At 46.0% G+C, this 26,361-nt stretch overlaps 11 protein-coding genes across 11 annotated transcripts; 4 read left to right on the top strand and 7 right to left on the bottom strand.

The window, feature by feature from the left end:
• Positions 1 to 877: 877 nt before the first annotated feature.
• F4817DRAFT_365973 (uncharacterized protein) lies at positions 878 to 2,410 on the bottom strand (the record flags this gene model as incomplete). Its single annotated transcript, XM_049306935.1, has 1 exon — positions 878 to 2,410. The coding sequence occupies one exon, from the start codon at positions 2,408 to 2,410 to the stop codon at positions 878 to 880; it is 1,533 nt and encodes a 510-aa protein (XP_049158281.1).
• A 551-nt stretch (positions 2,411 to 2,961) lies between these two features.
• Positions 2,962 to 5,326, bottom strand: F4817DRAFT_340403 (uncharacterized protein). The gene is made up of 2 exons (XM_049303635.1): positions 4,918 to 5,326; positions 2,962 to 4,865 (listed from the first exon to the last, which is right to left on the bottom strand). Exon 2 carries the CDS (start codon positions 4,834 to 4,836, stop codon positions 3,496 to 3,498), a length of 1,341 nt encoding a protein of 446 aa, XP_049158280.1. The 5' UTR covers positions 4,837 to 4,865; positions 4,918 to 5,326; the 3' UTR covers positions 2,962 to 3,495.
• Positions 5,327 to 6,007: 681 nt separating this feature from the next.
• Positions 6,008 to 6,644, top strand: F4817DRAFT_359354 (ARP2/3 complex 21 kDa subunit; the record flags this gene model as incomplete). Its single annotated transcript, XM_049306150.1, has 2 exons — positions 6,008 to 6,391; positions 6,465 to 6,644. 2 exons carry the CDS (start codon positions 6,008 to 6,010, stop codon positions 6,642 to 6,644), a joined length of 564 nt encoding a protein of 187 aa, XP_049158279.1.
• A 7-nt stretch (positions 6,645 to 6,651) lies between these two features.
• F4817DRAFT_143114 (Gcd10p family-domain-containing protein) lies at positions 6,652 to 8,938 on the bottom strand. Its single transcript, XM_049297887.1, has 2 exons — positions 8,751 to 8,938; positions 6,652 to 8,673 (listed from the first exon to the last, which is right to left on the bottom strand). Exons 1-2 carry the CDS (start codon positions 8,834 to 8,836, stop codon positions 6,882 to 6,884), a joined length of 1,878 nt encoding a protein of 625 aa, XP_049158278.1. The 5' UTR covers positions 8,837 to 8,938; the 3' UTR covers positions 6,652 to 6,881.
• A 1,037-nt stretch (positions 8,939 to 9,975) lies between these two features.
• On the top strand, positions 9,976 to 11,272 carry F4817DRAFT_365971 (uncharacterized protein; the record flags this gene model as incomplete). The annotated part of the gene is made up of 3 exons (XM_049306934.1): positions 9,976 to 10,540; positions 10,601 to 11,052; positions 11,107 to 11,272. Exons 1-3 carry the CDS (start codon positions 9,992 to 9,994, stop codon positions 11,270 to 11,272), a joined length of 1,167 nt encoding a protein of 388 aa, XP_049158277.1. The 5' UTR covers positions 9,976 to 9,991.
• On the bottom strand, positions 10,804 to 12,864 carry F4817DRAFT_340400 (hydroxymethylglutaryl-CoA lyase). Its single transcript, XM_049303634.1, has 2 exons — positions 12,400 to 12,864; positions 10,804 to 12,339 (listed from the first exon to the last, which is right to left on the bottom strand). The coding sequence occupies exons 1-2, from the start codon at positions 12,700 to 12,702 to the stop codon at positions 11,515 to 11,517; spliced, it is 1,128 nt and encodes a 375-aa protein (XP_049158276.1). The 5' UTR covers positions 12,703 to 12,864; the 3' UTR covers positions 10,804 to 11,514.
• Positions 12,865 to 13,012: 148 nt separating this feature from the next.
• F4817DRAFT_340397 (uncharacterized protein) lies at positions 13,013 to 14,512 on the bottom strand. The gene is made up of 3 exons (XM_049303633.1): positions 14,404 to 14,512; positions 13,936 to 14,338; positions 13,013 to 13,887 (listed from the first exon to the last, which is right to left on the bottom strand). The coding sequence occupies exons 2-3, from the start codon at positions 14,127 to 14,129 to the stop codon at positions 13,572 to 13,574; spliced, it is 510 nt and encodes a 169-aa protein (XP_049158275.1). The 5' UTR covers positions 14,130 to 14,338; positions 14,404 to 14,512; the 3' UTR covers positions 13,013 to 13,571.
• Positions 14,513 to 15,529: 1,017 nt separating this feature from the next.
• Positions 15,530 to 17,718, top strand: F4817DRAFT_340395 (P-loop containing nucleoside triphosphate hydrolase protein). The gene is made up of 4 exons (XM_049303632.1): positions 15,530 to 15,967; positions 16,031 to 16,248; positions 16,321 to 16,646; positions 16,703 to 17,718. The coding sequence occupies exons 1-4, from the start codon at positions 15,787 to 15,789 to the stop codon at positions 17,511 to 17,513; spliced, it is 1,536 nt and encodes a 511-aa protein (XP_049158274.1). The 5' UTR covers positions 15,530 to 15,786; the 3' UTR covers positions 17,514 to 17,718.
• Positions 17,719 to 19,660: 1,942 nt separating this feature from the next.
• F4817DRAFT_359349 (galactose mutarotase-like protein) lies at positions 19,661 to 20,976 on the top strand (the record flags this gene model as incomplete). The annotated part of the gene is made up of 2 exons (XM_049306149.1): positions 19,661 to 20,528; positions 20,594 to 20,976. The coding sequence occupies 2 exons, from the start codon at positions 19,661 to 19,663 to the stop codon at positions 20,974 to 20,976; spliced, it is 1,251 nt and encodes a 416-aa protein (XP_049158273.1).
• A 1,172-nt stretch (positions 20,977 to 22,148) lies between these two features.
• On the bottom strand, positions 22,149 to 23,787 carry F4817DRAFT_340392 (diphthamide biosynthesis protein). The gene is made up of 2 exons (XM_049303631.1): positions 23,487 to 23,787; positions 22,149 to 23,433 (listed from the first exon to the last, which is right to left on the bottom strand). Exons 1-2 carry the CDS (start codon positions 23,671 to 23,673, stop codon positions 22,283 to 22,285), a joined length of 1,338 nt encoding a protein of 445 aa, XP_049158272.1. The 5' UTR covers positions 23,674 to 23,787; the 3' UTR covers positions 22,149 to 22,282.
• A 25-nt stretch (positions 23,788 to 23,812) lies between these two features.
• Positions 23,813 to 26,353, bottom strand: F4817DRAFT_143009 (peptide N-acetyl-beta-D-glucosaminyl asparaginase amidase A-domain-containing protein). Its single transcript, XM_049297885.1, has 2 exons — positions 25,726 to 26,353; positions 23,813 to 25,662 (listed from the first exon to the last, which is right to left on the bottom strand). The coding sequence occupies exons 1-2, from the start codon at positions 26,099 to 26,101 to the stop codon at positions 24,065 to 24,067; spliced, it is 1,974 nt and encodes a 657-aa protein (XP_049158271.1). The 5' UTR covers positions 26,102 to 26,353; the 3' UTR covers positions 23,813 to 24,064.
• Between the last annotated feature and the right edge of the window lie 8 nt (positions 26,354 to 26,361).

Here is a 26,361-nt window from a genome sequence, read left to right as displayed (position 1 = left end):
ACATGGAGCCTTCGATATTCCTCTTTCGGGCTTCATGTTGCGCTTTTAGATGCATACAACCCGCCATATATTGGGGTGTAAGTAATCTTATGTTCCTGTATGTTTCACGGGAAGACTTCCTGTATTTTATACGAGATATATTGCCACATATCACTCTAATTTCAGTTTATTACCAGTTAAGTGCGTCTTTATTTTGATGGCTGATGCTGTATACGAGAATATCACACCGAAGTCTACTAGGTAAGATAAGCTAGTACGTATTTTTATTCTAACCTCGTGCTCTTAAAAAAACACATGTATCATTTCTTAGAGAATTAGTAAAAATATTTCTCCTGTAAGTCTCGTTCAATATTAAGATCGTCCGCCTCGTGAAAAGCTAACCCCCCTATTCGAGATGGGTAGCAAAATTATGACTGCATTCCTAATAGAAAATTTAGCCCCTTTTCTTAACAAATTATTTAGTTAATCAGGTAGGTAACTGATAAGTTATTCATCCTTTGGGTAACAAGACTAGGATATTAATTACCTCAAAGAGAACGAGTATGATTCAACGACCCCTAGTCTCTTAAACTTGGTTTTAAATTTACACATACGCATGCATTGTACGGTAGAATGCTCTTACTGATGATGCCTGGGGTCCCAATCACAGGATAAATAATAAGGTTATTGGTAATATTTTCTAGAAAAGAAGAAGGGCTTCAGTGAGATCTGTCTCTTCACTTTTCCACCTATACACGAAATATGACTAGAGACATAAACGGAGTTGACGACGATATGATATCTAAAGATGTAACTATCTAATTAAGTCGAAATAGCTCAACCTTACCCAAAGTGCCTAAGTATTACGGCCTCTAACTACTCTCATTTCTCCTTGGCCTTATTTTCGACGGCTTGTTGCCCTCTCAGAAATTTCCTCCGGACAAATAACAAAACGCCATCCTCGAAAGTGCGGATTTTTGAAGTGAGTGGGAAACTCCACATTCGGAGGCGGGTTTGAGTCCCTTTGAGGTGGTTGTGGGGGCGCCGGCGGGTTTCCGTCAGGGCAATTGTGGAATTTCCATTCTATTCCCGCAACCGTATTGAACCAGGCTTTCCGAACTTGTGTTCCAAGAGGTGTAAGGCTTGATGGGTTGTAGGTACTAGTGTTTGCCCAAAGTAAGGCTTGTCGACTTTTGAGAAATTTTTGGCCTTTCTTAGTACCAAGCCAGCCTAGCCCTTGTTCGGTTTCTAGCCATGGGAAACCAAAATCAGACGCCAACCACCACCAACCGGATTCCGATGCGAGGAACCGGAACCCTGGCTGAGAATTTTCATGCCAATCATGCCCAAGCCAGTCGTGTCCTTCAGGGGTTGCCAACCAAATAGAAAGTTCATTCTTGTCGTCATGTACTGGGTAGGCAAGCCACCGCAAGCCATCTTCATCGTCCAACCACTTATGCCTGCGATGATGCTTATTTAAGAAGGCCAAGCACCAACGTCTGCTAATTTCTCCAATCATATACTTCTCAGATCTGAGAAGGTATTTTTCGTATCGTGTATCTTCATGCTCGAATATCTCATCATCATATTCGGATAGCGTATCCTTGAAGGTCGCCAGGTTAGCTTGGAAAGCTTTAATTACCTTCATTCTTGACGGTGGAACTTCTTTCCGAAATCTACCGACTAGGATTATAAGTTCCTCGACGTGTGAACATCGGGGCCATATAAAATCAGGAGGTGGATTCCAGGATTTATGAAAAACTGTGTCGAGCCCGAAGACACAGATTCGAATACTGTGAATATAATGAGGCATAGACCAATTACCACCACTGGGCACCATATTGACACAGTTGTCGAAGAAGAACCAGTCTATCTCTCTTCTCGTAAGTATAGGGTTGACTTGGTCGTTGTTTCGAACAGAAAAGCGTGGGTCGCCCCTATGTCGTTCTTGTAGATTTCTAACACCAGGCTCATCCTTTGAAAGGAGGCGGAGAACACCTTCGGCGAGTATATCTGCACCAGCTGGTTTGCTGATCAAGAAGTTGAGAGTGCTCAGGCCCCTTCGTAACTGGCGAGATTCGTGCCATTCTTCGTTGACATAGACTTCCCGATTACCACCCCAAAGCTCAACAAGTTTCCCCTTTTTGTATCTGAAGTAGACCCAGCTTGGCAATGAGCCAACCATTTCGAAGATAGAAAATTTCACATCGAATGGTAGACTGTCGAATGTCAAGCCTTGGGTTTTGCATTCGGTTCCAGCGGATGATTTTGTAGCCTGCTTCCCTTGCCCAATGATGCCCCCTAACATAGCAGTAACATCTCTAAGTATATGAGAATCCGTAGGAGCTTTTGGCTCCGGATCTCCAAAATGAGAGCGGACCTCTTTGGCCGAGTTGAACAAGAGGGGTATAAGTTTCGTGGTATATAACATGTTGATGGTATAATATCAAGTCGCCGATAATCGGTTATACTTCTTAAAGATGATGCTGGAATCTGATAGAATTTGTTGCTGTATCAAAAAGATACGCGAGAAGGTTTAGTTGAATATTTAGTCAGGTTCCTATCAATAGTAGATTGATGTTGCGTTTTAAAGAAAGGAGGGATAGGCAAAGGATGCCTGGTGGGTTAAATAGTGTACTACTGCTATCATCTACAAGGCACATAAATTGTGACTTGAATCATTATGACAGTGGACTATGATACCTTCCCTACACAAGTCACTGGTTTTCAAAGTCAGTTCAATGGGTGAATTGGGCCAAGAATCGCCATTCTACATGGACATCTAGGGTCTGACTAGATGGTTGTGGTACAGATATGGTGACTATAGGCTGCATGTTTGAGATTTCTGAGTAACAATATCGGACGATTATCTAAATAGTGAAGTCAGAAGGAATAGAGTAGTACAACACAATACGTCCGTGATAAAAACGTGAGGTTTCCATCATATTGTGAATAATAAACCACTAGTTGTCAAATTGTAGGTTTGTGGAGGTCCCAACCGCGAGGCTGGTAAAATCGTAAGATTTCTTCGAAGCTATGATTCTATGTAGGCAACCCTAATAACACAATATGTAGAGGCAATTTGTCTGCTTCGACAAAATGTAGTGCGCCAATATGCTAAGCAAATGTTGTTGCGTATCATCCCTCTTAGATCGGAGGCAAAGCCGGTACGTCTGAGTGTCTCGTATCGTCGTAATCATTGTCGCATAATAACAACCGCCTTGTATAAGCTACGAGGCTAGCTGTGGCTAATAAAACCCTGACAGCTTGTCTGCCCACTGTACGGAGCTGTTGGATATATCCTTCTCTCGCATCCCCTAAACCACGATACACCCCGAAATACTCCAAGAAGGTTCCTACTGCTCTGGTATCTGATCATTGGACACCGGGGAACCTTCTAAAAACCATGATATACCCGGCGGCGGTACTACCGGCCCATTGTTCATCCCTATCCATATCTTAGTAACCCATTCATATATCCCCATGATTTCATTAAAAACCTGGGACGGTATTGCGTTATCGGACGATGCCAACCCTACCTTCCTCTAAACGCCTGCGCTTCGCCAGTAACTCACTTGGATAACCGGAGGATTCGTGATTCTCGGAGAAGCTTCCATTAAAGACTTCCGAGAAGATTTTTCTTTTGCGCTTAGGCGATAGTGTTTGGGCTGTATTGGGCATCGACTCGTCTTCCTTGTTGAGTTTCTGAAGCACGGCTTGTAATTTTTCATCAAAGCTGTCGCTTTTGTCTCCTTCTAAATTGGATGCTAGCTCATCCTCGAAGGTTTCTATCCGATCTATATCGAATTCACCAATGAGATCTCTGCCAAGGGCCTGTCCTAGGCGTTCTTTGAGACCTAGAACAGGCCATATTGGGACATGTTGATAGTTGATTGTAACTTTTGCATTTCCTCGTGGTGATTTTCCGGGCTCGTGGAACATGGTTAGAAATGCTGTAGGTACCACGCTTGAATAGACGACGAACGAATTGTCATCTTTCGAAACTGTCAGGACGCGAACATCGACATCTTTCGGCAAAAAGCCCTCTCCTGTGAACATATCTCCATATACATGCTGTTGAGCCATTGCGAGTATGGTGGCGAGAATGTATTGATCCTCGTCCGGATTCTTCGGGATTAACTTTTCCGATCGGATCTTTTGCAAACGGTGTATAGGACCGTTGAATGATCCATTCGGGCCAGAAGATACTCGGAAACAGTTTCTCCTAATATGGTTTAGGTAGTCACGATCCAGGTAGGCCAGTATCGGTGCGTTATAGGGGGCCCTGGTATCTCTCCCTTTGTTCATTATCGAAACATCAGATGAGTAGGTAGTAGTCGACTCAAATGAGCTTGAGCAAGTCGGGTCCTTGTACAGGGCTTGGCACCGAACTCCGCTCATATATCGGTCTTTCCCGCATCGAATAGTAAGGCTTGAGAGGTCATTTGGAGATAATTGGCCAGGGAATAGGTCGTTTAAGACGCTCTTCATTGCTTCGTTCTGCTCGTAGGTAGAAACATTCTTCTTCATGATGATGTCAAGAGCACGGCTGATATGCACCACGGTTTGTGGTACCTTAAGATGTTGCGATTGTCGCGAGGGAGATGATGGAGATGAGGGGACTGGTGTAGTCTGGGGAGGTTGTTGCACAAATCGACAACCTAACACCTGTGTGTGGAATTCAGTCCAACACAGCGGCGGAACATAAAGTGCAGTGGAAGCATAGTCGTGGAGGATGTCGTAAAGTGATCCAATTCCTGGGGATAAGACTTTGCAACACTTTGTTCTGCGATAGAGTCGCTTGCGCTTAGTCTTTACTTTCGTTGAAGCCGTCATGCGGGATCCTTTAGATAACATAATAACGGGAATACCGGGATGCTAATCCCCTAGAAAGAGATGTTAGTATAAGGTAAGAGTACAATAAAATAAAATACTTACCTGTTATTTGGAAGAAAGTGAAAAGTGAACTGAATTTTCAAGTAAGGCAAGATTTAGGAGGCTGCAACTGTATTTGTATCTTCGATAAATAGGAGTAGCGTGATGCGATACGATATGCGCCCGGGTACTTATTGCCGTTACGATAATGAAGTTTTAAAGATAGGTAGCAAGTACCTCCAATAAACTAAATAAAGGAGGAGAAAAAAAAAACTCTATTTGATTGTTGAATTTGATTGTGTAACTCGGAACTGTGAAAAAGTAAGGGGTGAATTTAAAAGATGCAACAGTTCTGATACCGGGCGGTAATATGAACGATGGGAGTGGATGAGAGGAAGACGCGACTTAGAGGGGCATTCCACCTGCAAACAAACGTGGATTGCGCTGGCAATTTGAATGCGGCCAAGTAGTTGTAGTCACCACCGTTGCGCGAATTCACCTGATCTTCTATTGCCCCCAAATAAAGTTAGGGCTAGGCTCCAGCCTTAGATCAATCAGCGCCACACCTAATATGAACCAATTATAGCTCATATATCCCGATCCCGTTAAGAACTAACTGCCAAGATTGGTGTCAGATGCTCCAAGGATTGTGGATGCAAGTCATTTTATTAGCCTAATTAAGGTTAGTGACAGGTCATCTATCTTTAGTGTAGTTTGTACAACCTGGCGGGTAGGTACATGATACATCCTTATACAGTGCGGGGTACTTCCATAACGTTATGCAAGCTCTTGCCCAACTCTTAGCAAAGTCGGGCATTATGTACCGGCATTTATCCGAATGAGGTAGTGACGTTTCTCACTAACAATTTACACGGGGACGTCAGCCTCAGCTGCACCAAGCCCTGTGAGTCTAGGCGTCAACAGAGAGAAATAGGAGCTCCCTTCTATAGTACCAGAACATCTAGAATTGCAGGCCTGTCAAGCTACCACCGATTATTGTCTCGGTGAATTCTTGACAAGATGCCGGTATGTGCTTTCTTATTACCGCCTTGATAACCCCCTAATTATCTTAAGATCCCCTAAAGCCTAATACCTCGAGTCATCTTCACATCTTAGCTAACAAGACCCATTGTCAACTTAGGCCTACAACTCTATGTTTAACAATGATCCCAACATCCCACGTCTAATTGGGAACTTACCTCTACTCCCCCTCCGCACCAAGACCCGTGGTCCCGCGTACGTGCTACCGCAGCCCAACCCACCGCTTCCTGCCAACGAAAGCCCCGACCCGGATGCCGAGTCCTACGATATCCTAGACGAAGTGATCTCGCTCTTCCGTGCCAACACCTTCTTCCGTAACTTCGAGATCCAAGGACCGGCTGACAGGCTGTTAATCTATGGCATCCTATTCGTAAGCGAGTGTCTCGGCAAGATCCGCCCCCAGCACTCCCTGAGGGACGCCACGAAGGAGGTCCTCAACACCGCCCTGGACCTCAACTTCGCCATCCCGGGTGATCCCGCATTCCCCCTGAACCAGGTACGTTCTAGCATAATTCCCTTCAGATAAAGGAACAACGGGGTTCACAGTGTAAATCTAACTCGGCACGCAGATCTACGAACCACCACGAGACAGGCAGGATGCCGAGCAACTGCGACAGTATCTCTCCCAGGTGCGACAAGAGCTAGCCTCGCGGTTACTAGCTCGAGTATACGAAGAAGATAATGATGGCAAGCCGAGCAAGTGGTGGTTAAGTTTCACAAAGAGGAAGTTTATGGGCAAGTCATTGTAGGGGGGATAATAGCTCTACAATACACAAGACGCACAAGTATCGAATATAGAAGAAGCCTGTCAAGCCGTCAAGTAAGAGAATTCTTGTCATGGGGGTATCAATCGCAAATCTATGCGACCCGAAAACTAGACTGAAACTACCTAGCTAATGCTAGAGTGCTATACCTTATGTCCTATGATACCGAGTTTCGTAACGCCGATAAATGCAGCCATGTTTCTATTCAGCCTGCTTGTGAACCTATTCTTGTGTCGACCCTTCGAGCTTCCTCTTCTTAGTGCGAGCTTTCCCTCTAGCTTCTATCTTGCCTTCTGCAGGCCTAACTCTCCAAGCCGTGAATATATACCCTTCCGCCCCACCCTTACTTGTCATTAGAGGATGTGTCCGTCCAGGAAGGACCTGCCATTTCCTGATACGGCTTGTCTGTAGAGCAGCTCCCAACACGAGGGCCGGATTTAATGGGAACTCCTCGTTGCCGGGCCACTGCTCCAGTTCCAGAGGGGTTTTGCCCACCGCCTCTTCTGGCGGATTTGATGCCCAGGCCGCGCGGCGTGCTATGCTATAACAATCTGCCAGCGCTGTCAGAGGTTCGATAGTCTGCGAGTAGATAGCAATTGGCGCACCACCGGCAAGGAGCGGCACTGCATAACGCATGATAGAGATAGGGTCCATCGTGCTAGCAATTACCAGCCCAGAGAATTCGCCTTTCCGCGTGGTGTCGACAACATGACGAATCTTAGCCCAACGACGGCGCTTGCGGTGGTATGTGCCCCGACGATTGGCTTTCCACGAGCGGAGCACCTCAGACGAAACGTTAGGCATTTCTGAAGTGTAAGTAGAGTCCAAATCCGGCTTGACGAGTTGTAGCCATGATATGGTCATCAAGTGAGACGCTAAGGGGTGATCTGCTGGTTGAGCAGGATTTGTAACATCAAACCCATATTCGCGTAGGAAGGTTAGGTTCGGTTGTTGGTTGGCGTGGATGACGGTAAGAGTATTAGAATTCGCATATGGTATCTTTACATCGTTACATCGCGATTTCCCGTCTCCATGCGAAATTCTTGTACTCTCGGGGGATTTTGGCTCTGCAGAATCGTGGCCCTGTGATACTGTTTCCATGGTTGAGTTGTCATGTTCGGTGCTAGTTTTAGAGAGAGGATCTCCCATATTTGTCATAACTTTTTGGTTATGTGAATACTCCTTTTGATATGCGCTTGGTGATGTTGGTTCCTTTTGGTTTTCCGAAGCCCCGTTTTCAGGCGAGTAGAGAATACCCATTCTCTCTGCCATAGCCGCTACTAGAAGACCACCGGTGTCATCCACGACAAGCCATCGACCGGGTGTAGACTCGAAACTCTTTTTCTCGTGATTGTCAACTTCTTCGGTACCGCTATTCTCGCATTGATCCTCTCCACCAAAATGCACATTGGCCCAACATCCTAACAGTGCTATCATCTCATCTCTCATGTCTAATATCTTACTCGGGTCTTTCACCTCCAATTGCCAATGGGCGAGCATTGGCACATCCATAGGGAGAACGGAGAATCTTCGAATATACTTTTTCGTCTTGAGCAATTTGTATTTGGCCAAAGAATACTCCGTCTTCTGGTCGATTGCCGTATGTGATAGTAACAACTTGGCTATTATATCTCTTCCTGCGTCTGTGCCGTCTTTCTTCAAGGCTTCTATCTCCTCTGTTGTCAGGGTCTGACGAGCTGAGGCATCGATTTCTACACGATCGGTTCGAGCAACGACAGCACCAGATTCGGGATCGACAAGTGAGTACTCGATTCCTGTCGGTATAGCGTTCTCTGCATCATCCCCTTCGTTTGTTATGGGAGTTTCTCCCTCTAGGGAACTAGCTGATGCATCAGAAGATAGTATATCACTATACAGCTCAGAAGCCGGCACGATGCGCAAGCGATTAAAACTTTCTCCTGATTGTTTATCTTGCAATTCATAGGTCAGGTGATAGGGCCGGTGAATTATGAGGTTACTTGGGAATGACCCATACTTCCCTAAGGAAATGGTCCTATAGGACGAATACATGTTAGTCGATGCAGTTACTTAAGATAATCCACGATGATATAGATGATATAGATGACATACGTATTAGGTGTGACTTCAAGCACTCGAAGGTTCCCAGATGGAAGCTTGAGAGCAACCCACGCATGGGGTTGAACCAATGAGTGCATCTCGAATTTGGTCTTGGCTGCGAGAGACTCGAAAGATTTTAAAGTAGCGTTGATCTCACGAGTAAACTTTTTTTATATCAAATTTGGAGGTTAAAGTTGATTGACCCTGGTTTGCAGATTCGGAGTGTAACCCCACTGTGGGACCAAAGCCACGTGGGAGAGCCCCAGAGATCAGATTATGCTAGATTACATAAGATATCTAAGAATAGGGGTAGTTGAATAGGGGGTGTCTACTTGGAATTGAGGAAACCACGATATAACCCAATTTGAACTAGATTAGGTATATAGGTAAGTATGTAAGTATGTAGGTAGTCGTTATAGCTTCCTTTAACGGGTATATGTATATATCTATCAAGTCTATAACAAGCTATCTTGTCAATCTTTATAGAGACTGGACTGCAGCTCAATTCTCTTTCATTAAACTTTTTACCTAGGTAAATAATTAGTTAATACGTATAAGAATTTTGAAGCAATGTATGTATTACGATAAACTCAGTATGTAGGTACCTATGTATCAACAAGGTGTTATCTAAGTCCTATTCTAAAGTGAAATGTGGATTGTGCTATTTGCTTAATCAAGAAGCATGAGTCTATCTAGATACCGATAACATAAGGGTAAAAGTCTATTTGCTGAATAATTACACAACTACGTCTGGGATTGGACGATAACTCTTAGTCTTGGGACGAGAAAGTAAATCGGCGTCTCGAAGGGGAGAAAGGGGGGGTAAGAGCAAATAAAAAGTAACAAGCAGTGGAGTGTGCATGAACTTCAGCATAGATTTTTTGTAACCTGCCTAGATAATTAGAGATTAGTGGCAAACAAGTGATTAATGGTGAACAACATGCATGGCGTCACTAAGCAACGCGACTTCCGGGAGAGGTACTGCCCATGAAATACACCGCCCCCATACACGTCGCCGCTTCCTTCCTAAGATATTCACGACTTCTAATTTTGTCAACAACTTACAACTACCAGTAGTCGCACCCTCTTATCTTCCATATACAATCCCACACCCATACAACATTCTCTATTTTCCCTACAGTCCCTTTACTTTTATTCTTTCGTGTCTATATCATCTTTTCCTGACGTGGAAACCGTCTGCCGCGTGCATTCTTTGCATTCTTTATTAGTCTTTACAGTTTCATATAGCAAATATGGCGTCTACCCCTTTCCGTTTCTTAGATCTCCCTCCCGAACTTAGGAATTCTATTTATGATCTCGTTCTCTGTGCTTGGTCGCCTCCCGAGCCGAGATTGACCAGAGTGAACCAGGACCTTGAGTCCTACACTCCTTTCGTTCCACTCTTGGGACATCACAAGTTCGACACTGCAATCCTCCTTGTTAGCCGTCAAGTATCACATGAGGCTATTGATGTCATGCTAAAATACCATCTCTTCATCCGCGTGGTCACTCATGGCGTTAACTTGTGCCACCTCCTATCTGCCTGGGAGATCCCTATCGTAGCTATCGGCAAAGCGACTATCAGAAACTTCAAAGGCTTCGTCATGAGCTATTCTATCAAGATCCAAGGTGCTAGCCCAGTCCCAAAGAACCACTTCATAGTTCTTCAGAAGGATTTCCCGTTATTCTGCGAATCTCTCAACTGGCTCGAACCTTCTCCCGAGAGCTTTGAGCATCGCGTTGTTCTTTGCAACCCGTTCAGAAACACCACATCCTCCAGTTACCTGGGCGTTGCGAAGCAAGTGAGTCTTAATACATAATAACATAATACAAGTGACTGTTAATTTCTAACTGCTGAATAGACGCTCCTTGTCCAGCCCTACCGAGATTACCTCTCCAGAATCGCTTCCTTCAAGCTTGAAGGCAACATATGTCCGGCTTTAGCTAGGGATGTCACAGAACAGGTCAAACAAGACCCCCATCTCGAACCGTGGTCGTTATTGGAGGCTCTCAACAGGGTAAAAATATATGGAGACGAACTTTTCCAGGACGGCGAGTATATTAAGGCTTTGAAGATGTGGAAGAAGTCCACAATGCAGATGATCGGTCTTGCTGGCAGTCCTCTATGGCAGCGAATAAAAGCCACTAGCGATCCTAGTGATGCACTCCCTTATCATATCGCCGACATTGTCTTCTATCTCCACCTCAACCAAGTTGCCGGTCTCATAATCATCATGCAAATATTGAAAAGCCAGGGTAACTTGGAGCAAGCTCGGAAGTATTGGCCCATTCTGCTTGAGGCACTAAGCGGATCGTTCTTTGCGGTTGCGAAACTAGGGACAGATTAGGAACCTCTACCCATTCACAGTGGCGAGAGATTCTTCCGCCTTGCAACGGCGTACCGTGTCCTAGAAAGCAATTTGGGGGCTGCTGTGGACTGCATCAAAATTGCAGAGCTTTATTTACCTGGAAACCAGGATATCCAGGCTGAGAAAGCAAGAATCGCTGCGTGGGCAGCGGGGGTTGAGACATAGCCGTTTTTACTGACTAGCAAATCGGAATGGGTGATTACGTTGCTTTGCTTGTACAATAGTCCAGTCTGTTACGTAGCTTGCCATATGCAGACCGTGCTCAAATTTATGAGTCTTGCATGGTAAGTGCGAATGAAACCACGACAACAGTCTTTGCGGTATGCGTTTCGACAGGTACAATCAAATATATACATTTGCAGTTTGTACTAAAACATCACCGTGTACTATGTAGACATGTAGAAATACTACCCAGCCTTACTACGAGCCCCAAGCACAGCCTTGCCAACAGCCGAGTCATTTGGCCTTCCCAACTCTTCTGAGATCCACTGTCCAATATCCGCCATGGCGTCGAGATCGACACCCGTCTCCATACCCAAGCTCTCGAGGAAGTAAACCACGTTTTCTGTCGCCACGTTTCCGGTGGCTCCAGGGCTGTATGGGCAACCGCCGATACCACCAACAGAGCTGTCAAACGTCCTGATACCACGCTCTAGAGAAATGGCCATGTTCACAAGAGCCTGGCCGTACGTGTCGTGGAAATGCATGGCAATGTCCTCGTTCCGTATTCCCGCAGCTGTCATGCACTTCAAGAGCTCCTGTGTGCGAGGCGCAGTCCCCATCCCTGTCGTGTCCCCAAGGGAGATCTCATCAGCCCCCATCTCCAGCAACGAGGTAGCAATTTCGGCCACCTTATGTGGATTAACATCGTGTCCTTCGAAAGGGCAGCCTAAGACCACGGAGATATAAGCCCGTGCTCGAATCCCGAGCTGTTTTGCCCCTTGTATGACATCCCTGAACCTCTCGAGGGAGGTCGCGATGTCGCAATTAAGATTCTTCTTTGAGAAACTCTCAGTTGCAGAAGCAAAAACCGCAAGTTCTACTGCTGGCTTGCCACCTACGCCCTGGAACGATTCGGCTTCCGTTAGATAGGCACCCGAGTGCTTTTTGAGTAGGGCTGTTGCATTTTCAGCACCCTTTGCGTTGGGGGCGAGGAAGGAATATGTGATTGGCACTGGTGAGGGGATCTTGTTCGTCAGGATATGCTCGAGGATTTCGCTAGAATTATCCATCTAGGGGAGTTCTCTAAGTCAGCTTCTGTCTACATTGTTCGCAATCCGAGAGAGACTAACTTGTGGTACCCATTTCGGGGAGACGAAAGACCCGGCTTCTATGACAGACACTCCAGTTTTAGCTAGCTTCTCGATTAATTCGATCTTAGTAGCTAGAGGAATTGATTTCTTTTCATTTTGTAGGCCATCCCTTGGGCCTACTTCGACTATCTTAACTCGGTTATCGGAATGCGGCTGTTGTTGGGCTGCCGAGGCCGTATTTCTTACGTCAGAAGCTGTCGCAAAGCATCGTCGTAGAGCTGCCGGAGCATAGGCTGGTGCCCGCCAGCGAGTTAACTGGATCATTGGGCGCAGTGACGCCATCTTTTATTCATATCGATAATTTAAACAGTAGTTCCCCTTCTTATGCCACCACGAATTGTTGTTGTCTTCTTCTATCGACGTTGATAACTGCTCTTCGAAGTTACATATTCAAAGCTACAAATGGGGTAGACAGATTTAGAACGGTTGAGAACCTTGTAAGAGCTCGGCTACTAATGGCTCTAACCTAGTTCATTTACGTAAAAGCCGGGGTTACCTATGAAGTCATCAACTCGGATCACGTGCCAACGTGATTAATTAATGGACCCCTTATTAGAAGCAGAGCAAAGTGCGGCATTATCGGCATTATGATGTTAGCTTGGATTTGATATTCTTTTTTATTCGACCACTCAGACTACTACTCTTCTAGCGTGTTAGACGTCATTATTATAGTAGGTCAATGCTATGTCCTCGCAGACTTCCCACATTCGCCGCCGATTCGCAACGTACATGAGAGGACCTTTTAGCCCTCTGTAGCATTGGACTGCATCCAACGCCCAGAAAAAAATTCCCCTGAATAAACCCTGACGACGCAAGGTGCCTAGTTTAATAAGTTCCTCTATTTCGATGAACCAAGGCATGCCGTATTTGATAAAATACCTCCAGAAGTTACCTCTGCGAAGGACAGCATTAACCCACTAAGACGCCTTGGCAAATAAAGGAATATCTGTGGCGGGGAGCTGCTGACAGATCAAGTAGATGATATCGGATGGTAGTTTTTTGAACGGATCATTTATTACTCGACTTCCAAGATCAAAATCTGGAAGTGACTTAGGGAATCGTACGCCTGCCATCATCTTTCCGACACGAAATGTCAATTCGGCCGAAGGAGCTGGGTTTGCAATGAAATACTCTTCGCCTGTGCAGCATTCCTAATATTCTTTTTGTCGTTCCTCAGCACCAGACTCGAGGTCTAGCGAAAACCCATCCCCTGTGAGCATAAACATTGTAAGGAAAAGCCGATCTAGGTCCACATGATGAATTGGGTCGTCCGCGTTGGGATATAGGGCGCGGGCCAATATTTCATAGCATGGCCAATGGAAGGGGATGGCACCTAATGGTTTCGCCGTAAAACCCGTTTTATAGCAAACGTAATTGATCGAACTGGGTATGAGACGGTTGTCATCGTCTTCGGGATCGAGCTCAATATAGCCATCCTTCAATTTTCCCACCCCAGATATATATCCCCTAGAAGATTTAGCTACACGAATATCGATCCAGAAGGGGAGACCTTACCGTCTATCACCGGGAATCTGTTCTAATATAACACGGACTTTCGTGATCCAGGAAGCTTTCTTTTTGCTAACTGTTTCCGGATTATAGCCAAAAGGTGTTTTGGATTTCTTATTCATAAAATGAGGGGGTTTGAATGGACCGCCACAAATGGCACAGTAGCACTTCTCCTGGGTGGCAATTCTTGGTCCCTTCATGTTGTGCCGTTTCTGCGGATCGCTAAGTATGACTTGAGCTTGTGCGCGTCGGATGGATTGTACAGCTTAATGGTTGTATAATACAACTATCTATGATAACCTTCAGCTTCCGTGTGTAATCTTTGCCTTAGATAAATGTTGTAACGTGGCATGTAGTATGTTTATATCAGCGTCTACAAGATGAAGGACATGCTAATGGATATATGAACCTAATATTGAAATAATGGTTGTGAGATCATCCGTCACTGCCTAGAGAAGACAGGTGTCTTCCTACCTACTATACCTACCTAGGTAGGTAATCTGCGAAAGTAATCTTATGTCATGCGTATGTGACTTCTTGAAACCTATATTATGAGATATGGTAAGAACTTCCGATTGTCGATCTTGATGCGGAATGCGCATAATGTTACATATTATAGTTTATAAGTTTTATAATCAATATATAAAGAGGTAAACCTATTTCTTTATGCCTGATTTTTAAAAGGGTTATTATGGTAGGCCAAATTAAGGATATTTTTTAATTAAGCAATTTATTTGTGTATTTATTAATGTTTTTTAATTATAAGTTTTAAATATTATAATAAGTTAAAATATAAAGTTAAAGTTTTAATTATATAATTAATATTAAACTAATTTTAATTTAAAAATTTTAAATAATATATATTTTTAATAAAAAAAATAAAGTTTTTAATAAATTAATAAAAAAATAAAGTTTTTAATAAAAAAGGTTTTTAATAAAAAAAATAAAAAAGTTAAAGAAAAAAATAGCTTATATATTAAGTTTAAACTAAAAATTTAACCAATTATATTAAATAATTATATATTAATATAAAACTATATATAAATTATATATTTTTAATATAAAATTAAACTTTTTTAAAATAATATTATATGATTTTTATAAAAAACCGGGTTTAAATTTTATACGTTTTTTATTTTTTTATTTTAATAAAAAATAAACAATAATATAATATATAGCTAAAAATATAGCTAAAATATTATGCCACCGCCGGGCCGCGCAAAGAAAGGCGTAAAAGGGGCGCAAAGCGCGCGTTAATGCGTCGAGCGCCTTTTAAACGCCCCCAAATACGGTCTGGCGGTGGCATGTGACCCTATGGGATAAGCAGCTAAATTTCGGAAAGACAATATAAAAGAATAAAATAATATAAAAGGAAATAACATAAGAGGGGATGATATAAGGGGGGATAATATAAGGGGGGATGATATAAAAGGATGATATACGGGATGATATAAGCATAAGCTTTGCTAAAAGTCGGGCTCTTGTGGTCCCTACAGGGGGGGCCCTCGGTTTGTATTTTAGATGCATGGATTGCATCATCATATGGCTCCACAACCGCGTGCACAGACCATATTTATCTGTCCACTCATGTGATCCTTAGTTGCTGTGGCTGTTCCCCACTCTCCAGGTGCTGCGCCAGCTAAGTGGGAGCTTTCGTAACGGGTCTGGTTTTAGAGCTTCCCGCCTCTGTAATCTAACAATCTAACAGGTTAACGCTGTAATCTAACGTCAACGGTGGCTGGAGCTCGACATCAACTGCTTCATAGCCGAATCATAACCAAGCTTCTTCATTTGGAAGAGCTATACTTTTATCCTCTACCGCACCTTTGGACCAAGTACACCTGCAGTTGAAGCATCATGGATCCTAGAGAATCTTCTTCGTATTCCATCGTACCTAGGGTTCGGTACAACACCGTCAGCGGTGTCAATGGTCCTTTAGTCATATTGGATAACGTCAAATTCCCGCGCTACAATGAAATCGTCACCTTAACACTCCCTGATGGAACAGAGAGATCCGGTCAAGTCCTCGAGGCCCGAGGTGAGCGATGGGATACTTATTTACCGAACCCTTTCCATTTCTAACCATGTCTCAATATTGCAGGCAACCGCGCCGTCGTGCAGGTTTTCGAGGGAACGTCAGGCATTGACGTCAAAAAGACTAAGGTCGAGTTTACGGGAGAGAGCTTAAAGCTAGGCGTATCAGAAGACATGCTGGGACGTATCTTCGATGGATCTGGCAGAGCTATCGACAAGGGCCCCAAGGTGTTGGCTGAGGATTACCTCGACATCAACGGCAGCCCTATCAATCCCTACTCAAGAGTACGTACACGTTCCTATGCTATAAGTTTATGCTATAAAGTGAAGAAAGATCATCGCTTACAATGTTACTAGGTATACCCCGAAGAAATGATATCGACCGGTATTTCGACTATCGACACAATGAACTCGATTGCCCGAGGTCAGAAGATTCCCATCTTCTCCGCCGCCGGTTTACCTCACAACGAAATTGCCGCCCAGATTTGCCGTCAAGCTGGCTTGGTCAAGCAAAAGGGGGCTACGAATAAGGGTGTGCATGATGACCACGAGGAGAACTTCTCCATTGTATTCGCCGCCATGGGTGTCAACTTAGAAACTGCCCGATTCTTTACCCAGGATTTCGAGCAGAACGGTAGCTTGGAGCGTGTTACACTCTTCCTCAACCTTGCAAACGATCCCACGTATGGCAGAATTCCTTTCCTTCAAGTGTATCGGGTATTTGGCTAATAACAAGCAGAATCGAGCGTATCATCACCCCTCGTCTCGCACTTACTACCGCCGAGTACTACGCCTACCAACTTGAGAAGCACGTTCTGGTCATTCTTACAGATCTTTCGGCCTACTGTGATGCTCTTCGTGAGGTATCTGCTGCCCGAGAAGAAGTGCCAGGTCGACGTGGTTTCCCTGGTTACATGTACACTGATTTATCAACGATCTACGAACGAGCCGGTCGTGTCGAGGGCCGAAATGGTTCCATCACCCAGATTCCCATCTTGACTATGCCTAACGATGATATCACGCATCCCATTCCCGACTTGACGGGTTATATCACCGAGGGCCAGATTTTCGTCGACCGCCAGCTCGACAACCGTGGTATCTACCCGCCCATCAACGTGCTACCATCTCTCTCCCGTCTCATGAAATCTGCTATTGGTGAGGGAATGACCCGAAAGGACCACGGTGATGTGTCCAACCAACTCTACGCCAAATATGCCATTGGCCGTGATGCTGCAGCTATGAAAGCTGTCGTCGGCGAGGAGGCCTTGTCCGCCGAAGACAAATTGTCCCTGGAATTCCTCGAAAAGTTCGAGCGGCAATTTGTCGCACAGGGCGCATACGAACAACGGAGTATTTACGACTCTCTAGATATCGCGTGGAGTCTCTTGCGTATCTTCCCTAAAGAGCTCCTGAACCGTATCCCCGCCAAGATCATTAACGAGTATTATCAACGTTCGGCTACGGATCGAAAGGGAAAGGGGAAGGAGAGAAATGACAAGGGTGTAAAGGACACAGATGCACCCCAGGAGGAGAACCTTGTCGATGTATAATCAGTTGAACAGCTGGGGGCGTAAGCGCGACAGATGTGTATAGGGTAGTCGTATATGGCGGAGTACAGGTTACTGATCAGCATTCAATACAATGGCCGTTCCATTGAGTTTGGAATTATCATGGAAGAATATATTTACATGAGTCGAGTCATAATGAGATATTGTTCAGCGTATGACCATAATAACTGAAATATTGGAACACAAACCAAGCGTTTTTCTTCTTGAACACCGGTCACTCAGCATATCACCGTGGTAAGATTCGATATAAATGATATAGGATCAAGATACCAATCCAGTCCTAGTAATCTTGAAGTAGGCTGGTGATATTTCTGGCCGATTTACGGATATAACTCTTGAGATAGCTTCACTCGGTACTCGGGAATAACAGACCGGGACTGGGCTATTTGGCCATCATTAAGCAGCTACTACCTACGTAAGGCCTCGGCGAAATACACGGTGAAGAAAGCCCGCTAGCTCTATATCCACTTCTTCTGGATCTCCTCTAGACTCTCCGCCTTGTAAAGCAGAGCTGAACCATTTCGACGTTATACTAACGTGCCCAACCCGACCAAAAGTGAGGATGAATGTTAAGAGATGAGCGGGACGGCTGGACGCGGGGAACATGTCGGCATAAAGCTCTGAAGCTTTGAAGGATTACGGTACGTATCTTGGGTTGACCACTTTAGGCTTGCTGACAGCCTGACCCTGTCCAAAAGGAGGACCCCGCACTGTACCTAAAAGTAATGCCCAAGTACCGCCTCCTAGTTCCAGAATTGCAAAAACCCACCATCCACGTGCTTCATTTCTTGTGTTACTCGAATTCTCGCACCAATTACTTCGTGTTGTTAGTATGTAGCTTTCATGTCCTTTCCGCCATTTCCCATATTTTCCATGTTTGCTTCAACGCCAACAAGTCTTCTATATAGAGGTTAGCGGCTACCACCAACAGATTGGGAATATTGTCTCAAAGACCTATTTGAATCATGAGGGCAAGCCTCGAATGTTCTTTTCTTTATTTGCTATATGTTGCCGGAAGCACCCCGACGAATGACACATCACCTTGAATGTGCCTCGAGTTAAGCTATGAATGCTAGCGAGAGGAATGTATGCAAGGCACGAGAGGTGCTTGAAGGGAGGGCTGGAGTTCCACAGAAGATCCCTCCAAAGCTTAACGCTGTAGAGCCTTGAACGTTCATTGAGGAAAAGCATCTCCAAATTCCCCCAGTGGGGTAACATAATGCCGATTTAGACAAGTCTTCAGCAAACACAACCTCGAATGAGACTTAACTTTTCTTAGTCTACGAGACTCTGGTTAACTCAACTCTGTGGGATTCGTTACAAAGAGCTCGAATATGCCACCAACTCTACTTCGGAATTAGTGGGAAGAAGAGAATACTTCCAATTATCTTACCTAGGATACATGTCGGGTAACCCTGTAACGTGTTGGTAGAGAGTTGACACCTCTAGGTAATACATACGCCTAACCCATACCGCTTCTTTAGGTACTATCCAGCTTTTATTGTAGCGATCCAACACCTTGGGCTCGGAGTTATGGGGTAGTGCTGGTTCACCTGCACTGTGACCTGCAAACATGCAATAACAAAGGGCCCCTACGTACGAATGACCCTGAGCATTCTAAGAAAACGACCGAATCACGAATCCAACTCGGATTCCAACGTACTAGCGACTTACTGATTTCGTGCCGTGTTACCACATGATTTAGATGAGGCCAATGTAACACTGCCTTGTTAAGTTACGTCGTCTAGGTACCCCAACTTTTCCAAGAAAGCGGAGTAGCTTTTGACAGACTAGCATAAGTCATAGCTGGGGATCGCCGGGGCTGCTGGGGCTACTGGGGCTACTGAGTTCGGATGCAGGTGAGATTAATAAAATTCCCCAGCTCTACTCCCCCTGTAACAAGTCAACGTGATGAAGTGTATTCCCCATTGTCCAACCAAATCAAGTTTCTCCAGACGGGGGTTTATCCTTTGATGACTGAATTTATATAAGTCACGAATCCTTCCCCAGGATTCCCGTTGCTTTGCTTTGCTCTGCCTTCCTCTCCCACCGTCAATTGCGGCGAGTACAAAGCATCAGCACCAAAATTGCATGTCAACTAGCAAAGCTTGTCTCAACCTCAAGTCAATATGCGTCTGAACACTAGCCTTGCTTCTTTGGGAGCATTTTTGCTGCCATTGACTTCAGCGCAATCGCCTGGCGGTACTGGGAGCAGTAATGTGTCAAGCAGTTTGGGTCCCGATGAGAACGGCTTTTATTGGATTTACAGTGAGGGTCTCTCGGCCGCGTTTATCCCTTACGGCGCTTCCGTCGCAAAACTCTTGATCCACGACAAGTACGGTATCGAGAGAGATGTTGTAGCCGGTTTCGACAACGCTACAGCCTATACACTTGACAAGGCCCATCCTCATCTCGGTAGTGTACCGGGCCGATACGCAAACCGGATCAAGAATAGCACATTTGAGATCGACGGCGAAACATTTCACATTGAGCCCAATGAGAACCCTACACCGGAAGCTCCTGACGGTGCTGATACTCTGCACGGCGGTCCCGATGGCTGGGATTTCCGCAACTTCACTGTCGTCTCTCATTCGAATGACAGTATAACATTCTCCATTGTCGATCCCGACGGCGAGCAAGGTTTTCCCGGAGAGGTCATCTCCTACGTCACCTATACTCTCCACGATTTCACATGGGATTTTAAGCTGGTAGCTATCGCGACCACTAAGAAGACGCCTATCATGCTCAGCAGTCATACGTACTGGAACTTGGACGGCTTTGCCAATAACGAAACTAACACCGCCTTGAACCACACGTTCTACCTGCCCTACAGCGGCCAGCGAGTTGGTGTTGACGACATCTTGATCCCGACGGGCGACATCATCGCCAACAAGAAAGGATCCGTGAACGACTTCTGGAGCGCCCCGAAGCAACTCGGAACCGACCTTCAGAAGCCTGAAGCGGAGGGTAACTGCGGTTTCAACTGCACCGGTTACGGTAAGTCTTTCCCAACTCGTCACAACGGAAGCCATGGGATAAGAAAGCTAACCTGTTTTGATTAGACACTTGCTGGATCATCAACCGGAGTCAAGAGGGCCCCTATGATTGGCGCGCCGAGGGCAGCTTCGTCGCCCGTCTTCAGTCGGAATGGTCTGGCATCCAGCTCGACGTGTACACGGACCAGGAAGCATTCCAGATGTACTCATGCAACGGCCAGAACAGCACGATGCCTCTCAAGACGTCTCAGGGTCTCTTCGACAACGAGGACTTCCCCCGCACAATCCCCCAGTACGGCTGCCTCGTCATGGAGGTCGAGGACTGGATCGACGCCATCAACCACCCCGAGTGGCAGCGCGAGTCCAAGCAGATCTTCGGCCCCGGAGGCGACCCCTACGTCCTCCAGGCCAGCTACGTCTTCAGCGTCAACACCACCACATCGTCTTAGGCGGACGATTGTGGAGACGAGTATAATAATGATAATAATCAAAACAGCCGCGGCGCTATGACTTCGGTGGTCACCTCGGGTGGCGCGGTAAATAGATGTTATACGCATTGGGTATTTTACATTATTTAGCGCTACGTCGATGCTACCGATGTTGGCGCCGTATCTACTTATATAATATACTTAATTGGCCAATGTTTACGACGATGGGATTGACTGTCTGTAGGTTCCTTGTGTGACTGGCGTGTCTCTAGGCGTTGTAGAACTTGACGTAGGGGGATAATTGATTAATCAGTGAAAAACTCTCCCCCCTTGCCAAGACGAGGGAGGCTATTAACGGGTAACTCGTGTAAACTACCTATATACCTATTTACGTATAGTATAGTAAGTATTTCTACTAAGGCTAGGCCTATTAGGTGCATATGTTAATTAGTTACCAAGTGTACTCAATAAGATGAAGCATCGTATAGGAATGGGGGAAGCTATTGTGATAACCAGCCGAGATATCTTCTCATTCCCTGTAGTTAGCCAGTTTGTCTAAACTGAATAGATATACATTAGGCACGATATTAAGCAGGTTTGATCTTTCTTTCAGTTTTGGTTTAAGGGATCGAATCTGGTAAGTAGGCTCGTAGAGCACAGGATGTAGATTATAGATGAGTCTAAAACTACAATAGGAGAGCGCGAGAATTCTACTTATTAACGGTATGAAAATAAAGATGATAAGTCCTCTTCAAAATAAGGGTAATCTTTTCTAGACTCAGTTAATTGCCTGCTATATGCGTAGAAGTAAATTATAGCAGTGTAAAAAGATTTCTTCCTGGGTGCGGCTGGCAATTAGTAATAAACTAGGTCGACGTAACCCGCCCTGGTTAATTTACGCAGATGAAATAAGTCAAGAGGGCAAAAAAAAAAAATTTGCAAAAAGCTCAGTCCAGGATTGACCTCCCTCGAGGAGGTTTCGAACCTGGACTTACGAAAACCCGAACACTTGTTAAGATTTTGCTGACCAGCAATCCGGGCGCTTTTACCACTAAACCAGAGGCTTAGTGAATCCAGCGGCCGGAGGCTACAGGCCGAAGGAACAGTCTGTTGCTATGGTATATATGTTTTACTTGGGTGACTGGATCATGTGTGGGGTTGTTTGTTGCTGTGGTGAATAGTTACCTACCTAGGCACCTACCTGTGTACAGCTGTCGTGTTGAGTTGCCATCACTTGGAAAGATGTCCACGTGCCCACTGCTAAGGTACAACCCACGGCAACCTTGGTCATATTGAACCTATGTCCTATGTACCGTAGTAGTTACTACTAGCTTAACACCTCGATATCCTTCGTCCTTCCCAGCCCCTCTCTCGCATAATAATCCATAGGATAAACACCACTCTGGCTCCAGTCCTGCCTTTCGTTGAGCGCAACGAGTGCCTCATACGGCGTCAACAGTGGTCGCGGGAATGCGTAGCCCCAGTCGATACTCAATCGAGGACAGGCTACTTGGACCCAGCATTCCACATCGTTCATCATGGCGAGCTTTCCAGGGAAAATCTCACTCAGGAGTAAGTTGACCCAGGGGATCCCCATCTCCTTAAGCTTCTTCTCGATTAATGTCATCGTGTGCGGGTTACCCTGACGACCAAGCGAGCCCAGTATCAGGCCCCATTTCTTCGCCCCCTTTGCCGTTGTAATAGCGTCCCTCCGTAGGCTTTGCATTTCCTCGTGGCCGTACGTCTCACGAGTAAGCTTCCTCGAATAGGGGTCATAACGATATGCTGGGATCGCAGGATTGTGGATCATAATACTCTCGAGATGGAAGCGGCCGTCTCCCAGATAGAGGATGAGGTCAACATTCTCAGAGTCGGGTAATCGCGGAGAGGTACATCCTAGAATCTCGCCCTTGGACAGCGGCGCGATTTGAGGAATTAGGACCTTGAAGCCGGCTTTTTCCAGCGTCGATCGAACGCCATGGATGGTAGCATTGAACTGAATAGTCCCGACTATGGCAATGGTCTTAGGTGGCGCGAAATTTCGCTCCAGGGTAGCCAGAAGATGCGATGTGTCTATACTAATGTCGACGAAGACGTAAAGCACCTTGATCTTAGTAACGTCTACGGGGATCAGACAGCTATGCGCATAATGAACCAGGAGATCACAACCCAGAGCTCGTGCTGTGTAATCGTCGATACAGCAAGCGCCGTAGGTGACATCGCCCATGATCAGGGTTTCTATCCCGGGGCAGAACTGAGTGAGAATATCTGAAATGGTGGTGGCGAACATGAGTAGCCCTTCGGGCATCTGCAGCGCAACCCGTTTTGCGCCTGAAGACCGGATGCGATGGATAGTCTTGGGAATCTCAAAAGAGTAGTTGGCGGGCAATAACGCCATCGCCTCCTTGAGTTCCGGGTCATTCAAGATCTCCGGGGGCACTTGATTAAGCAGTCTCGGTGCTCTTCTCGGTTGCGATACTAAGACTCACGTTCAGCAATTTCCCTCAACGCCTAGAATAACATTGGTTTACCTTGAATAGCCCCGCTATCCTCGATCGATGGATCGCCAGCACCATTTTTAGCATTATTTGCTGCAGCTCTTCGTCCTACGAATCGCTTCTTTGGTTGTTTGCGAGCCGGGGGTGATGGTGGCGGCGCATGGGCCTCTTCGATATCTGCGGCGATGCCTAGATCGGCCTGTGCCCGATCTTCCTCCATGCTTTCACGACTGAAAAATCCGAGTCTGAAAAGTTATAGAACTTATGTTAAACTCAAATAAACACATAAAATCACCCTGCTATTTGGAATGATGGAGTAAAACACTGGTCAAATATTTAATGGGGGTATCTCAGATGTTGTCAAATGAAAAGTCAGATTGATCAGAGTACACAATAGTCTCGATAAATGAATATTGGTATATCATTCTTGCATCTACTCAATAAATAAATATCCCATTTAGACTTCGGGGTTGGTAAATTCGCAGCAAACGACTGTACGAAGAAGTATCAAGTACAATATCCAGGATTACCCCCTATACAGTATACTGTACATAATATATCCTAGTTGCGCGTTCAAGAGTCCATTATCCTCATGTCTGATTTACCATATCTTATCCTGCGACCTTACCCAGAAACTCGACGTGGTTATTGGTGACTGTATCATTATACGCGCTAACGTCACGATAATACAGCACTGTACTCTCGGACGTACCGTCGTCGCCTTCGTCATTCAGCGCTTCAAACGAGAAGATCTGGTGAGACTGGCCGACCCCCGAGCTGTAGCTATTATCTGCCGGTCTGTAGTACGTCGCTGACCCGTTCTTGGACGTACTCAGCACCGAGCCCCGGAACTGCGATGCACCAGACGCATTGGCGGCTACGAATGCTTCAAGACCGTTGGGGAAGACGGAGTCGCCACGGACTTCATGGGTTAAGCTCTGGTTTAGATCTGCCCGAAGCGTTAAGTTGCCTTCTGGTAGATACGTCGTGGAACTGCCGCAGTACAGCGGATAACTGTAGCTAGTAGAGTACGAGATGTCTAGGCCTGCACCCGTGGCGGCATCGGCACCTGAGATTCCGAATGTATTGATCCCATCATTACCGTATGCGGAAACACCGCCATTGTTCGAGTACGATAGGGACTGAGTCCATGTCACGGTCCCTTCGCCATTTTGCGTCTTGACGTAGGAACTAATGGATAGCGCACGTGTCACCGCTAGAGTATAATCGAGGGTCTCATTGAAGCCTGTCGAATTTTGTGTGACTTTTTGAGAGAATGATATGCTGGGGTTGCTAGCGTACGCAGAACCCAATTCCCCAGTCGTGACAGAGCCCTCGTCGTCGAGCCAGACGAAGATCTTGCCAGTAATATACCATTCACTAGCTGTGACTGGGGCAAGGGAAGCGCTTGATACTCCGTCGTCGACTAGACCGATAATCTGTATCGAGAAGGTGTGGTCTTTCCCATCCGAAAGGAGCGGTAGCCACGGGGTGATGTCAATTTCATGCTCCCGGATATCGAATGCTTCTATTCCGACGATTGGACGGTGTAGCTGAGGAACTACGCCACCCGTGTAAATCACCGGGAATGGCCAGGAAACTCCAGCAAGCTGGTCATCGATTAAGACTTGGACTTCTCGCCAAGGTGAATAGCCGGGGTATGTGCCATAGTCGGCGTCGAATGTATGAATAGCACTCTGTGGCACGTTACTCCACCAGAACTCTTCATCACCCTGGGCTTTAACGTCTACTGTGAATACGGCACGGTTCGCGTTCTGAGGAAAGCTTATCGTGTTAGTCGCATTCTGCTGTGGGTAGGTGAATTGACTCGGCTGTCCCGCAGATCCCGTTCGTTCGGAGATGGGGATAATCAGATCGGCAGGTCCCCGGCTGCTAAGCGTAGCCACAGGGCTCTTGAAGAACGTAGCCGAGAGGGTCGTGTTGAGTAGTCCCGTGTAGGTATTGTCCACAATGTTCTCCAGGTCAAAGATCACAGTCTGCGGCGCCTTCCAGAGGGACGTAAACGGGGTTACGTCTTTAAGCCAGACCCAGCGGATGCCATACGAAGTCGGTTCCGCAGTTGATGTTCTCCACACTTCCGTATCTCCAAGATAGAAGACGCCCGTTCGATCATACTGCCGCCCCCTCACCAAGACGGTGAAGTTGATGACTACGTGATCGAATTCGAAATCCGGAGGGGTGTAATTGCCTTAACCAAGTCAGCACTGAGAACGGTTTACTCCAAGACAGGTATATAGGTATATAAGCCTACCAACGTAGGGAGCGCCATAGCTATTTGCGAACGAGTGCTCAAACAAAACTACAGTGTGACCAGCTACTTCGCCAATTGAAGCTAGGTCCTGTGTCGGCGCATGGGCTCCATCACGAAATGTAGGCCCTTGAGGCGTTAATACCGGCTCAGCAACCTGAAAGCACTCCAAGGGAGAGCTCGCTGCGACGGCCGGTACCGCGTTTGTTCCTTCGACTACGAGATCATTAAACCTAGCAAGAGGGCTGCGCGCCGCTTTGGATGCCTTCCCGGCGGCCTTCCGTGGTGGGTATTTCGTATCGGGGTGCGCTGAAGATAACCCTACAAGAAGGGAAATGAGCAGCGCCCATCTCATGGCCAGGGCACAGATGCTCGACATTGGTTCGTCAATTGCCCAATTCAGAATATAGACGAAGGGAAGTCGTGCAATCCAAAGGAATAGAATATCGAATTGACCTTACGTACGACATTTTCCTCACGATGCGACCCTTTGCCCTGGATATATGCACATTGCATGCCGGAATAATGTAGTAACCAATTTGCAAGAACGCGCGCCGATAACGACTTTGCTGCACGGCAAATCAGCCGAGAATAGAAGGTGATATGCCAAGATCGTCCAGGGGTACCCAGACTCTCTAC

This window comes from Daldinia loculata (assembly GCF_022478755.1).
Source record: "Daldinia loculata strain CBS 113971 unplaced genomic scaffold F4817scaffold_30, whole genome shotgun sequence".
Classification (NCBI taxonomy): domain Eukaryota; kingdom Fungi; phylum Ascomycota; class Sordariomycetes; order Xylariales; family Hypoxylaceae; genus Daldinia; species Daldinia loculata.
The sequence above is the reverse complement of the archived record's forward strand: the minus strand, read 5'-3'. Positions and strand labels throughout refer to the sequence as shown.

Bases quoted from the DNA above. Each gene is read 5' to 3' on its own strand.
- F4817DRAFT_143009 (XM_049297885.1), bottom strand. From the start codon at position 26,101: ATGTCGAGCATCTGTGCCCTGGCCATGAGATGGGCGCTGCTCATTTCC. The intron at 25,663-25,725 runs GTAGGCTTATAT...GACTTGGTTAAG, and splicing joins CTATGGCGCTCCCTACGTTG to GCAATTACACCCCTCCGGAT.
- F4817DRAFT_340403 (XM_049303635.1), bottom strand. From the start codon at position 4,836: ATGTTATCTAAAGGATCCCGCATGACGGCTTCAACGAAAGTAAAGACT.
- F4817DRAFT_340395 (XM_049303632.1), top strand. From the start codon at position 15,787: ATGGATCCTAGAGAATCTTCTTCGTATTCCATCGTACCTAGGGTTCGG. The intron at 15,968-16,030 runs GTGAGCGATGGG...TCAATATTGCAG, and splicing joins TCAAGTCCTCGAGGCCCGAG to GCAACCGCGCCGTCGTGCAG. The intron at 16,249-16,320 runs GTACGTACACGT...CAATGTTACTAG, and splicing joins CTATCAATCCCTACTCAAGA to GTATACCCCGAAGAAATGAT.
- F4817DRAFT_143114 (XM_049297887.1), bottom strand. From the start codon at position 8,836: ATGCACTCATTGGTTCAACCCCATGCGTGGGTTGCTCTCAAGCTTCCA. The intron at 8,674-8,750 runs GTATGTCATCTA...TTCGTCCTATAG, and splicing joins CTTGAAGTCACACCTAATAC to GACCATTTCCTTAGGGAAGT.
- F4817DRAFT_340392 (XM_049303631.1), bottom strand. From the start codon at position 23,673: ATGGAGGAAGATCGGGCACAGGCCGATCTAGGCATCGCCGCAGATATC. The intron at 23,434-23,486 runs GTAAACCAATGT...CGTGAGTCTTAG, and splicing joins GGATAGCGGGGCTATTCAAG to TATCGCAACCGAGAAGAGCA.
- F4817DRAFT_340400 (XM_049303634.1), bottom strand. From the start codon at position 12,702: ATGGCGTCACTGCGCCCAATGATCCAGTTAACTCGCTGGCGGGCACCA. The intron at 12,340-12,399 runs GTTAGTCTCTCT...GAACTCCCCTAG, and splicing joins CCCCGAAATGGGTACCACAA to ATGGATAATTCTAGCGAAAT.
- F4817DRAFT_340397 (XM_049303633.1), bottom strand. From the start codon at position 14,129: ATGAAGGGACCAAGAATTGCCACCCAGGAGAAGTGCTACTGTGCCATT. The intron at 13,888-13,935 runs GTAAGGTCTCCC...TAAATCTTCTAG, and splicing joins CAGATTCCCGGTGATAGACG to GGGATATATATCTGGGGTGG.